At 49.5% G+C, this 14,055-nt stretch overlaps 1 protein-coding gene across 2 annotated transcripts in view; it reads left to right on the top strand.

The window, feature by feature from the left end:
* Positions 1-14,055, top strand: part of ITGA11 (integrin subunit alpha 11) — a 127,099-nt gene that overhangs the window by 66,907 nt on the left and 46,137 nt on the right. For both annotated transcript variants that reach the window (XM_082617733.1, XM_082617732.1), the window contains exons 4-9: positions 421-512; positions 3,024-3,138; positions 5,735-5,862; positions 6,999-7,147; positions 12,237-12,381; positions 12,754-12,919. In XM_082617733.1, coding sequence (XP_082473859.1) covers positions 421-512; positions 3,024-3,138; positions 5,735-5,862; positions 6,999-7,147; positions 12,237-12,381; positions 12,754-12,919 — 795 coding nt within the window. The remainder of the gene's footprint in view (positions 1-420; positions 513-3,023; positions 3,139-5,734; positions 5,863-6,998; positions 7,148-12,236; positions 12,382-12,753; positions 12,920-14,055) is intronic.

The raw sequence follows: 14,055 nt of genomic DNA, 5'->3' as shown, positions 1-14,055 counted from the left end.
AACGTGGAGGAGGCACTGCATAGAGGAACCAGCCTCGGGGGGAGCCCTGGTTTGTGTGGGGTGGGGCACAAGGGGATGGCTGGGGGAGGGAAAGCTCTGGACGAGGAGATGGAAGGCTCTGCCATCTGCTTCCTGTGTGACTTTGGGCAGTTTGCATGACCTCTCTGAGACTCGTAGTCCTCATCTCACAGAGAGTCGAGAGGAGGTAATTAGACCATATCTGGGCAAGGCCTTAGTAAACTGAAAGGTTGCCCTGACCTGCAGGCGAGTGAGGCATCCAGAGGGGCAGGGAGAATGGGGGAGGACCCTGCCTGGTACCGACTCAACCTCGGGCCCCTCTGGTGGCCAGCGACAGCAGCGGAGTCCGGGCGGAGGACAGGCAGAAGGGGCTGCAGGCTGAGTTTCTCCCTCCCACCCCAGGAAGGGTCACCCTATCCAACGTGTCCGAGAGGAAAGACAACATGCGTCTCGGCCTGAGCCTGGCCACCAACCCCAAGGACAACAGCTTCCTGGTAAGAGCCACCCACCCACCCTCCCTCTGAGCCCTTCCTGCCCCACAGGCCCTCTGCTTGGGGCCGCGAGGGGCGTGTGGTGGCTGAGCATGCCCACCCACCGGGCTGCCTGTCCGCGTGCGCTCAGGGAGCAGCCCCTCCTCTGGCTTCCTGCCTGTGCCATTCTGCCTGCTGCGCCCTAAACTTCGGGGGGGTACAATTCAGGCAGGAAAAAGGATTGAGCCCTTTTGTGTACCTTCCCTTTGGGGCTGGGGGGAGTGCAAAGCAGATAGCCTGCAAACGAATAAGAATAAATAAAAGATATTCACCAGTCCAGTGGTAGGGGCATCTATCCTTTCCTTTGGGGAGCCCAATTTGCAAGGTAGAGGCTGAGTCTCTGCTCCAGAATTGATGAAAGAAACAGGACACACCACACACCCTGAGAAGACTTTGAGGGGAAGCCGTAAATGAGCGAACGCAGATTTACTACAACGGAGGGAAGGATACAGAGGGATGGGCCACCTGGACTGCATAGGATCAGATGGGAAAGCTTCCCAGAGGAGGTTTCTGTTTTGTTTTTAAAGAAGAGACTAGTCTTAGCAAGGAAGAAAGAGGAGGGGGTACTTGGGCTGAGGTGGTAGAGACATTCATTCATTTAAACTATTTTTTGAGCACTTACAATGAACGGAGCCTGACGCCAGGCACTGGGGATTCATCAGTCAGCAGAGCTCTCGCCCTCCTGGAGCTTACATTCTGGCTGGGGGAGAGACGATAAGCAAATGAGTAATGTGAACATGGTGTTGGGACAGAAAGGCAGCAGCGGGCTGTGCTGGGAGATCTCTGCACCCCGCCCAGGTGAGCATATGCAAGCTTTGCACACAGTAGGAGAGTACGGGTGGCGTGATGGATTGGCACTGCCTGCCCCTTGCCATCACGTTCGGGTGAACCACCACGAACGTGGGTGAGGCTGGGACTGATAGTTCCTAGAGTAGCTGCAAGAAGATTTCCGAGAAAAATTACCCCAGAAAGCCCAGTAAAATGCACCGCTCATTTTAAGATGGGAGGGCTTGTGTCACTCTCTGTTCTCACCCATCAGTTCATTTCTGTTGACACATGAAACATCTTGGGTGTGAAGCATCAGACATCAGGGCAGCAAGATGACTGGGATGTTCAGAGACTTGACAAGAGCATAGTGGCTCTACCAGGGAAAGTCCTGAGGTGCCTCGATGTATGGTTGGCCCACAGCCCTCATCATCCCCAACTAAGGGCAACAGGACCCCTGGCCCTGTCCGTGCATACTTGCCAGGGGCTTTGGTCTGACCCTATTCTCCCTCTGAGGCTCCTTGTCATATGCCTACTAACTTGATTTCACCTACTTCATAAGGTGGGATGAAGGTCCAAGAGGGATGGTGTGCTACAACCCCTGGGGCCTCTGTGGGTAGGTTAAGACCCTAGTTTATAAATAACAACTTTTGTTAACTCATTCACTCATCCATTCATCCATTCACTCATCAGCCCATCCCCCAACCAAATGTCCTTCCCTCTATTCATCTATCCATCCATCCATTCATTCATCCACCCATCTGTCTACATGTCAGTCCACCCCCTCATCCTCCCATCTAATCATCCATCCTTGCATCCATCCCCTCCCACATCCATCCATCATCCATTCGTCTATCCATCATCCATCCATCCATCCATCCATCATCCTTCTAGCCCTCCAGCCATTATCCATTACCTACTCTCCCATTATTCATTCTCCCCCACTTCCAAAAATAATTTACCAGAGCTTCAACAAAGGACACAGATGATACAAAACCTTTAAAATCTGAGTTTAAAAAAAGAAAGCTAATTAAAGAAAGGGATTGGAAGTGGAATAATTATTCTTCCAAACCAAGGGAAACTAGAGCACAAATTGTAGTCTTGAGTTTTCCAGCAGCAGGACAAACATAGAGGCAGAAGCTGGACTTTCATTTTTAATGACCCTGACTCTGAGAGGGACTCATCACTCAGTCTGTAAATGAGGGGCTGACATCAATGTTTTTGGTAGCAAATTTCAGAGAAAGAGCAGAGACATTCTTTTTCCTTTCCTTAGTAAGAGCCATGGGCATGTTCTGGGGACCCTGTCCTGGAAGTCTGCCCAGAAATGACCTTCAGGCGACCTCTTCAGAAAGACCCTTGAAGGGTCCACTCCCATGGATGACAATGCTTTCCCGCATCCTGTGTGGTGGGCAGGGGGAAGGAGAGTCACAACCTGATGATGGGGTGGAGAATGGGACCCTTGAAAAGACAACAAAGGAGGACTCTAAGGTTAGTTTTTCTCCATTTCACCTGAAACCAAGGGAACTAGTACACATTACAGCAAGAGAGATTTCAGTTAGACTCAAAGAAGACTCTCTAAATCCTAAGGACAACACTCAGACGGAGGATTCTGTCTTGGGTCTTGGAGGTCGGGACTGGGCCGAAGGCTATTGGGCCCGGACCCTCCCTGAGGTCCCCCGCTGATTAGGGGGTCCATGCTGTGCTTCACAGGCTTGCAGCCCGCTCTGGTCTCATGAGTGTGGGAGTTCCTACTACACCACAGGGATGTGTTCACGAGTCAACTCCAACTTCAGGTTCTCCAAGACCGTGGCCCCAGCTCTCCAAAGTAAGTGGCTTCAAATCTGCAGACTTGGGCTGAGCGAGCGACAGTCCATGGGAGGCTCCGAGCTCTGGTCACCACTATCCCATGGCTACAAAGCAGAACTTGGACTCTAGCCCCGCCCCACTCCAACTCTCTGGGTAGCCTGTGGGGTAATAATCTTGGCCCACCCTCCCGGGGCAAATGAGCTAAGGTTATGAAGACCATCCTGGCAGCCAGAGAGTTTCACTGCAAACCCACCCTGAGTGAGGAAGAGATTGCTGGCCCACCATGTACAGCAGGCAAGCTGCGTACTGCCGAAGTCTGGGGACATCGTTCACTTAGACTACAGTGTGCATGGCGCCCTCTGACGTTATGGGATGCAGCTGCCCTGTAGGTGGAGGCCCAAGGAGGACAGAACTACCCCTGGTGATAGTCCCATCTAATCAGTGGTCCTGGACATGAGGAAGCGCTGCCCAGCTTTCCCAGAGCCTCATGGAACACAAAACCTCCCACTCTCCCCACCTGCCAGGAAAGTCTGGGGAAAGAACGCTCAGACCTTGCTTCCTGCAAGCCCAGACTGCTTGGCTCCGAGCCTCACTATTTCCTGTGGGCTAACCACCAACACCCAAGCAGCTGCTGCCCGTTTTATTGAGGGTGAGGGGATTAGCACTTCTGGCTAGAGGCAGCCTCCCTCCAAGCACCAGGGCCCAGTCAGAGATGGGAAGGTGGTGCTTGTGGGGAGGGAGGAGGAAGGTCAGTCCAGCAGGGGCTGGAAAATGATCCCCTTAGGGGTGATGAGGAAGAGTCATTCTTACAAAACGTCAGCGGGAGGGGCAGAGGCAGTGCCAGGGCTGGGAGGAGACTCGCAGCCAGTCGTGGGAGGTGTGCCACCCCCTAGAGAGGTTCTTTCCTCTGGGCCAAGGTGTGACCATCTCAGCCTCCCAGAATCTCCTGTGGCGGAGACCTCCTCACCCCGCTGACCAGCAGCGGTGCCCTGGGAGCTCAGCAGATCCAGATCGCAGGGCACCCCCCGCCACCCCTGCCAACACTACGGAGGATCTAATTCAGCAGGTCTAGGATCAGCCACAGGGCGTGTGTATGTGCGCACGTGCGTGTGTTTCAAAGGCGTGTTCTGCCATGTTTAGCAACCACAGAGGTTCTTCCCAATGTGTCTTAAAATGAAAAATTGGAAATCGTAAGAAAGAAATCAGTAATAATAAATGCGTTCTAATAAAATTGGCTTTAAAATAAAAGAAACCTGGCCCCTACCAGTAGATTAGAAACCTCTCCTAATCAAGGAGTTACTGTGTCGTGTCCTTGTGGTGCCAGCACCACACGGCGCTCCAGCACATGGCGGGTGCTCGGTCCACAGGTGTGGGGCGAAAGCACACTGGAGAAAGACAAAGCTATCAGGCACCGTTAGCCTGGAGGTGTAGGGCCATCACATGCTGTGTGCAGCATGTGCAGACGAGACCAGAGTGTACACACAGCTTCTCCTAAAGCGGAGGTGATTCCGAGCATCCAAACACTTCTAAAGTGCTCTCCCAAACACAGAACCTGTGCCAGGCGCCCAGGCTCATGCCACCACCTTCCCCTCCTGGGGAGCTCTGACATCAACATACTACACCTTCCCGATGCAGGAGTTACTGGAATGGTTAACTCACAAAGGCCCCTGCTATATTGCTGTAAAGTAGATTTGAAAACAGTGTGAAATTCTCCAGTAAAAATAAGCAGATGCCCAATATTTCAATGTGATACAGTATAGTGTATATCGTATCAGATTGTATCATCTCATTTCAAGGTAAGTCCTGCTGTTTCACAAACAGAAATAAATTACTTAGATGTAAAGAGAAGTTTTTTAATTTGTTAGGTTACCAATGTTTCATGTTTTCTTTGTTGCTTTCTATTATTCATTTTAATTTGGTATTAATATTACAAGAATATAGAGAAACCTTCAGGCTCAAAGCAACGAGAGCTTGACCTGATGATGTCATTGTTACATTAACCAAGTGGTTTGGTTAAAAAAAAATAAAAAGAAGATAAGCTAAGATTCTTGAGCATTTACTTGTGCTCAGCCCTAGAAGCATCACCTTGTTAATTCCTCGTGGCAATCCTCTACTATCATCATGCCTCTTTTACAGAAGAGAAAACCGATGCCAGGATGTTAAGTAACTTGCCCGGGGTCAAAGCCGGGGGTCATACAGTCTGACGCCAGATTCCACATTCCTCGCTATTACACCATGCCTCCCTCCTAAGAAGTGAAACCCGTTCATTTGGGCTGAAAGTGGTAATGCCCACCTACCCATTACAGTAAAATAAACAACAATGAGGTACTGATTCGGGCACTGTCGGCTGCCTACCAAACATTGGCCAGCTAACAGCGGTCAGTCCCTGTTGAGGCACAGAAGCAGTAGGGCTCCATTCATGCTTTGTTCAGGCAGCCAGTGCAGAACGGTGGGGCAGAGCCAGGAATTCCTGGGCTCCTCACTCACGTTGCCCAAATAAATGTTCAGCCTGAGGACAGCTCCCAGGCCAGGCTTCCCTGGACAGTCATCCAGGGAATCAGAGATTTGCAGACACTGGCTCCTTGGGTAGCTGTGACCATGTTCCCACTTCCCAGGGTGCCAGACCTACATGGACATCATCATTGTCCTGGATGGTTCAAACAGCATCTACCCCTGGGTGGAGGTTCAGCACTTCCTCATCAACATCCTGAAGAAGTTTTACATCGGCCCTGGGCAGATCCAGGTGAGTGTGGTTGGGGCTCTTTCCTCCTCCAAATAAGGCCCCCCCAAAACCCATGGCAGATGCTGCCTTGGGGTGGGGTGGGGGGAGCATCTGTACATGTGCTAGAAAGGTGTAGGTGAAAGGGCCAGCAGCAGGGCCCTGCAGCCCAGGACACCCATCTCTGCTGGGCACATCATGGGACTGTGTAGGGGAGGCATCACTGAGTGGGTCAAACACTGTCCTCTGGGATAGACACCACCTATTAACAAAAACTTTGATCAGCCAGAGAGTGAGAAGACACTAGCACCCTGCTGGGTGAGGCACAGGGGAGAATTAGACACTTTGATCTTGGAGAAGAGACAGGGGAAGAGGTCATAGCTGCCAGCACATATTTGAAATGCTGCCTGGCTAACTAGGGGGTAGATTTATTCCGTATTGTTTTGTCAGGCCAAAGGAGGACCAATGAATAGAACTGACAAGGTGGCAGATTTCAGGTCAATCTAAGAAATTATTTTGTAACAATTAGAGCCGTTAAAAGGGGCGTGAACTTTCTCATGAAGTAATGAGTTCCCCACCACTGGGAGATCATCTTTTAGGGTACGGTGGATGAAAGTCCAGCATTGGAAATGCACTTGTACCAAATAATCTCTGTGGGCCCATCCGACAGTGACATTTTTTCATTCTAGTCCTACTGTAGGTAGGTTTTTGCTTATTCTTTAAGGTTTTTATTTCGAGACTATTAATATTTGAGTCTTATTAATATTTCAAACTTCTCTTCCAAATTTGAAAGAACCTTAGTTCCAGAGTTTGGTGAACAATGCCATGGCCCTCCACCCACACTGCTCCTAAGATTTTAGACTTCAATTCTGTGCTCAACTTTTGTCTTTTTAAGTAAGAAACTCTATCTGCTGGGCCTTTCTTTAAATTACAGTATCCTCTCTCAATATGCACCTCCCACCTGCCTCACCAAGCCAGCCATTCATTCCTGGAACTGTACAGAACCTGCTTCCCTGCTGCTTAGTTCCTCTCCCTTGGGAAGGTCCCCAGCCCTCCTCACTCCTGAACCATCCCAGAGAGATGACTCCAGGAAACCTCATCACCAAAGGGCCAGCCTTCAGGGGTCAAGATGTCCTGTTTCCCTCTCCTCTAACTTGCAGGTTGGAGTCGTTCAGTACGGAGAAGACGTGGTACATGAATTTCACCTCAATGACTACAGGTCTGTAAAAGATGTGGTGGAAGCTGCCAGTCACATTGAACAGAGAGGAGGAACAGAGACCCGGACGGCATTTGGCATTGAATTTGCTCGGTAAAAAAAAAAAAAAAAATTTATTTTCTAAATCTCAGGTACTGTTACAGTTATCTTTTGCTACCCCACAAAATCTAGTATCTGGAGAGACAATAATTAATCCCTCAAAGTTCTGGGCATTGGCTGGGCTCAACTGATCAGTTCTCCCTTGGGTTCTCTCATGTGGTTGAAGGCTGGTGTCAGCTGGGGCTGTTGTCATCTGAAGTTTCGACTGGACTGGACATCCAGAATGGCACCCTCATGTGGCTGGCAGTGGATGTTGGCTGTTGGCTGGGAGCTCAGCTGAGGCTGGTGATGTGAGCACCCACACGTAGCCATGTGGCTTGGCTCTCTCACCGTATGGCAGCCAGGCTTTGAGAGGAAGCATCCCAAGAGTGAGTTTTCCAGGAGATCCACACAGGAACTCTAAGACTGCCTATGACCTAGCTGCAGAAGTCCCAGAATATAACTTCTGCTATAGTCTTTTGATTGAGCAAGTCACTGAAGCCAGCCCAGGTTCAAGGGGAAGAGAATTTAATTTCCCCTCTTGATGGAGGAATGGCAAGGTCATATTACAGAAGAGCATTTTGGGGCTGGGATTTCCAGTCAACTTCAGGACATATGTTCTGCCAAGAGACCCTATGAAAAGTGTGTGGGTTGTATGAGGGCAGAATCTTCTTGTGGGGTGTTCGTCATCAGTAGAATGTGAAGAACATAGTTAAATCTAACATCTGAGATTGTAGAACAATGAGGCTGTTCCCTTAAACATCACACCAGAACTCACAATAATAATGAATGCAACTCTAGTCATCCAGACAGATAGCTACATGCTTATTCCAGTAACTCTGCCATGGCTCAGAACACTGTACTCACCCCCACTGGAATCAATGAATGATTTTTTTTTTTTTTTTTTTTTTGCTGTACGCGGGCCTCTCACTGTTGTGGCCTCTCCCGTTGCGGAGCACAGGCTCTGGACGCGCAGGCTCAGCGGCCACGGCTCACGGGCCCAGCCGCTCCGCGGCATGTGGGACCATTCCCAGACCGGGGCATGAACCCGTGTCCCCTGCATCAGCAGGCAGACTCTCAACCACTGCGCCACCAGGGAAGCCCCCAGTGAATGATTTTTAAAGTCAATTCCCCCAGATCTTTCCAGCTGTGGCCTAAACTCCTACGATAACTATGTCCAAGACATTTAGATTTTAAATGTATAAATTTTACACCTACGAATATGAGCTCTGCTATGTTCATTGAGACCACCGTCCCATTACCTTATAATCCCGCCTCACATAGGGTTAGTCAACGTGTTTAGCAGAATGCTACAATGTGAAAGCTATTTAGTAGTAACATGATTTCATGTGGTCAAAAGATTAACTCTGTTTTTTTTTTAGTATTTATTTATTTGGTTGCACCAGGTCTTAGTTGTGGCAGGCAGGCTCCTTAGTTGTGGCTCATGGGCTTCTTAGTTCTGGCATGAGAACTCTTAGTTGCGGCACGCATGTGGGATCTAGTTTCCTGACCGGGGATCGTACCCGGGCCTCCTGCATTGGGAGCGCAGAGCCTTAACCACTGCACTACCAGGGAAGTCACCCAACTTCACTACTCTTTATGATTAAGTTACTGCTCCACCAGTGTATTTCTGTTCACTGATAAAACCTGCTCAAGCTTTTTTCCTAAATGAGCATCCTTCTGTGTAAAGATGGCTCTTACTCATCCTCATGAGAAATGGGCCCTCATGGGGGTGAGTCCCTGAGACCCCAAGCAGGCTCTTGTGAAGTGGCCAGGGGAACGGAGGAGGCCCATGCCCACTGAGCTATCAGTGAGAAGCTAACTGACTCCCACCGGGATGGAGCACACTGCTTCCATCTCATTTCGCAGCCCATCTCCCCCAGGTCAAGTGTGTGTGACTCACCTAGTAGTTTGAACCATCATGACTCACGAGCACTGCTGGGGTGTGCGATCTACACCTCAAGTGAACTTTGAAATCTGATCTTCCCGGCCAAGTCTGGGTCCCAAATTACAGCTGGTGCCTTTTAAGGTAAAAGCCTTTCTCTCCTCACTCAGCTATTCATAATGCATTTTTTTTCTGTGTACCTACTAAAGTACAAACATCCAGGCCATGGACTTGAGGGGTTATAAAGAGGGTAACCCGTGACCCCTGGTTTAATAGGGGAGCTCTGGTAAGCATCACCCTAACTCAGTGAGGATGAGAGAGGAGGGCTCCAAGGGAGCGACCAGAGAGGACTGCCAAGATGGGGGATATCTGACAGACCCCAGGATTACAGCAGGGAGAGGTGGAGAGAAGACATTCTGCCCCAGTAAGGGCAGAGGACAGGGAAAGCTGAGGAATGTTTACATTCAGAGCCTTGCTCTGAGCATGGTTCCTGTTGGGGAGTAGTAAGCCCTGCAGCTGCGAAGATGGTTTGGAGTCAGATTGTGAGAGTTATAACATTGTAGCTAAAACAAGCGTGATTGGCCACTGAAGTTTCTTGAATGTCATCATCAAATGTGCGCATGAAGGTGAGTCTGGCAGCCATGTGTGGCTTTGAGGGGAGGGGGCAGGACAGCGCTGCAATGCCACCTTCATTCACTCAACACTTTTATTGAGCATCTACTATGTGCCTCACACTGTTTTAGACATTTGGGATAGATCAGTGAACAAAGCAGATAAATATCCTGCCCTTGTGAAGCTGATATTCTAGAGGGTGAGGCAGACAATAAGCAAAAAAACAAAAAAACAAAAAACAAATAAATAGCTAGTATGCTAGAGGGAGATACAAGCTATGGGGGAAAAATAGAGTCTGGTAAAGGCAGTCAGGCAGGTTGGGGAGGGCAGGTATTTAATCAGCATTAACCAAGTAGTCAGGGAAGGCTTCACCAAAAGCTGACATTTGAGTGGAGACTTAAAGGAGGTGAGGAAGTTGGCCAAGCAGGCGCCTGGCAGGGGAGGTTCCAGAAAAGGGAGCAGCTCAGATAAAGGCCCTAAAACAGGAGCATGCCTGGTGGTTCCAGGATCAATGAAGATTCCAGCAGGAGGAGGGGCTCAGAAGAATTACCAAGGGTTTCGCCAGACATTATCAGGACCTGGGAGAAATGGGAGCCAGGACAGGTTTTGAGCAGAAAGGAGACGTGATATGACCATTCTCCACAGGGTCACATTGGCTTCCAGGTTCATGGAAACTGTCGTGAGTATAAAGCTTTCACTGCACTCCAGGAAGTTATAGTCTGATTTACAAAGCAACAAATCCAAGTCTTTTACACAATACAAATTCACAATTTTAAATCTGATGATTCATGCCAATATTTATGCTATTACAGATTCTTACAGATATTCACACCATTCCACTCTATGGAAATATGATCCTGAAATTCCCTTGGCTCCATATGTAATAAAGCCTGTTTTTCCCGTGCCATATATTTTCTCCTGGAGTTTTGTTCCTGGACCTGGCCCTCCAATGAAGTCATGGAAGCATCTCGAGTCTCCTTTGAAGGACTAGCAGCGTTCTCCCTCCACTGAGTCAGGCTTAAGCCCAAAATATTCTCTGTATTTTGTCACGTCAAGTGTGCCTCTGCCCTGCTTCAGTCCACGCCTCATACTAAAATTAGAGGCGTTTTTAAAGCCAGCATATCCAGAATATCATAGAATTGCTAAGAGAATGACAGATGGTCTGTTTCTCTTAACTGGTAGCTTGAAGATGCTCTGAACTAATTTATTCCAAGTTTTGTGAATTCCTTAACATCTAAATCACGCACATCAGCTCATCAGCTTGCTGTGTAACAAAAGATACCCCTGGTAACCAAAGCCTTAGGGTGATGGGATTTAACCTGACATCATGGTGCTTGAACCTATGGGTCAGACCTTTGAGGACTCACTGCAGAGTCTAAGGGTAACATTTATTTTTAGGTCCTTATTGGAAAATTCAGAACCTCATGGTCTGAAGGAGAGTTGGCCTCACACAGGCACCAAGAGCCAGTGATGGTTCGGGAGCCAATTTTTCCTGCTTCGTAGATGGGTCACCAGCTCCAAGAGTCCATAGAGTGCCAGCCCCCCGGCTCCTGGTTGGACTGCCCAGCAGACAGGCCAAGCACCTGCTCCGGCCACTGAAAACAAAATAAAAAGCAAGAAAGAGAAATATTTGTCGTAGAATTTGATATTTAATAGTTCCCAAAATAGAATCAAAGTGGTTCTCCTAGGAAAAATCAGAACTTTGTCAGGCTTCATCACACATTTTTTTTTTTTTTAAAGGATCTTGCTGTGATTTTTTTTTTTTAATGTTATTTATTTATTTATTTATGGCTGTGCTGGGTCTTCGTTTCTGTACGAGGGCTTTCTCTAGTTGTGGCAAGTAGGGACCACTCCTCATCGCGGTGCGCAGGCCTCTCACTGTCGCGGCCTCTCTTGTTGCGGAGCACAGGCTCCAGACGCGCAGGCTCAGTAATTGTGGCTCACGGGGCCAGCTGCTCCGTGGCATGTGGGATCTTCCCAGACCAGGGCTCGAACCCATGTGTCCTGCATTGGCAGGCGGACTCTCAACCACTGCGCCACCAGGGAAGCCCTTCATCACACATTTTATGGAACAGCATTGTTTGGCTGTTGAATTGCTCTGGCACGTCACCTTTTCAGAACTGAGGGAAGTGGTTCTCAACTCCGATGTTCATTAGAACTTTTGAAAAATGCTGGTGCCCAGGCCACACTCCAGAAATTCTGATTTCATGAGTCCAGGTGGGGCCTGGGCATCACTTTTTTTTTTTAACTCCCTAGATGATTCTAATGTGTGGCTGAGTTTTTGAACCGTGAAATTAGGGCCTCTAAAGGTCTCACCTGACCCTGAACTCCCCTCCCAGACCCACCCTGTCCCCCTGCTTCCCCCAAACAGCAAGATCATGACTTGAGAGGGGCTTTTTAAAGTCACTCTTTAAAGACAAGCAGATTTAAGACGCATCTGAGCAGCTGGCGAACGAGTAGTCTGGGCATCTCAATCCAGCCGCTTCTTTGGTTCGAGGTCCCAACACCCTGTAGGGTTGCCCGGGGGCTTAGCCCTAGCAGTAGGAGCGCCAGGGCTGCCCCATCCTCACCTTCCTCTGTGACCCTCCGCCTGTGCTTGGGTTCCAGCTCAGAGGCTTTCCAGAAGGGTGGAAGGAAAGGGGCCAAGAAGGTGATGATCGTCATCACGGATGGGGAGTCCCACGACAGCCCAGACCTGGAGAAGGTGATCCAGCAAAGCGAGAGGGACAACGTGACCAGATACGCTGTGGCCGTGAGTCCTGTCCTACCTGTCCTGCCCCTGCCCACCCTCTAGAGGCTTCGCCATCAACCCCTTGGGGACTCTGGGGTGGGGGGCGGTTCTGGGCAGTGAACCAGCCATCCAGGCCCTCAAATGGGCCTCTCCTTGTTACATCTTCTAAAGAGCAGTTGAGAATTTCCTTTCCGTCCTACCCAGCTTTATCCGCAACAGCTGTGGGGGGTTTTTACTCCATTGCCAAGGAGGTTCTGAAACCTCCGAAAACTAGAAAACACTCCCAAGCCCCAGAACCCTGTCTTAGAACAGAGTCCGAGTCTGGGGCCATGGGTGTGTGGGGAGGTCTGTGCCATGTCCCGGTTTGTCGCCCCTGCCCCTGTTCCCTGGCAGGTCCTGGGCTACTACAACCGCAGGGGGATCAATCCAGAAGCTTTTCTAAACGAAATCAAATACATCGCCAGTGACCCCGATGACAAGCACTTCTTCAACGTCACTGATGAGGCGGCCCTGAAGGACATTGTCGACGCCCTGGGGGACAGGATCTTCAGCTTGGAAGGTGAGCGCTGCTTCTTGAGAGGGGTCCACGCTCCTGGGCTCACAGCAGGTGAAGCCCACAGAGCGAAATCCAGCCCCCCAGGATGGGAGGGTTTAGCAGGAGTCCTCCCTTTGTGATGACCGCCAACACTGGAGTGCTCCTGTGCTGGACGTGAGGCTGTGCACTTTCCAGACAGCCCCGGAGGCTCGTTGGAAAAAGGATAATCCCCTCCTTTTACCATGGAGGAAACTGCAGCTCAAAGGGACCAAATGACTTGCCGGAGCTCCAACAGCTCAGGAAGGAATTGGGGTTTGAACGAGCATTGCCAGACTTAGCAAATATAAAATACAACATTTGTGGCCGACTTGTACTAAAAAACCACTAGTAGTTTGTCTGAAATTCGAATTGAACTGAGCGTCTCGTATTTTATCTGGCAACTCGAGTTGAGCCCAGCTGAGCCAGACTCCACCGCCTGAAATGCTCACCCCCCACGTCCCACTGCTCCCGCTCCACCTTTTTGCAGGGTTTCCTCAGATTGTCTCTCTCCTTAATAATTCAAACTCCATTTTGATTTGCATGGGTCTCGTTTGCACCATATATTGCTGAGGGGCCCTTGCCATACTGGGCTCTACCATATGGGAGGATTGTCAAAAGAGATAGAGGGCAGCATCCCAGAGCCCAAGCAGTCTGCTCTGCACTGGAGATGGTGAGCCACAGACACAGGGAAAGAGAAGAAAAGCCATCATAACCCATGATAAAGGAATAGAAAGTATGAACCTGTTTGACCCTCACCTTAGAATTAAACATCCAAATCAGTGAGTTTGTTCTCAAAATGGTCGCCTTGCGTGACAAGAACGTTGGCTCCAATGACACGTCAGGAGGCCCTGTGCAGGGAGGAGCGTTCAGCACGCATGGGATTCCTGTGCAAATCTGTGGTGGTGACAGGTCTTCCTCCTAAGGGTCAATTTGATATTTGGGAACCATCCAGAAGCATCTGGAACCAAATCTGGTGAACAGTAGGAATGAACAAAGTGGGAAATTCCATTTCTTGCCAACAATGCAGATTATTTCTGTGCACTTTTCTGGATCTTTCCCCTACGTTGACATCCCTATAGTATGTGTGCCCTGTAATATAAGTCGTTTCAAGTCCTTTTCAG

Source organism: Mesoplodon mirus (genome assembly GCF_964341445.2).
Source record: "Mesoplodon mirus genome assembly, chromosome: 4".
Lineage (NCBI taxonomy): Eukaryota > Metazoa > Chordata > Mammalia > Artiodactyla > Ziphiidae > Mesoplodon > Mesoplodon mirus.
Note: the sequence above shows the minus strand (reverse complement) of the source record. Positions and strands in the feature narration are given on the sequence as shown.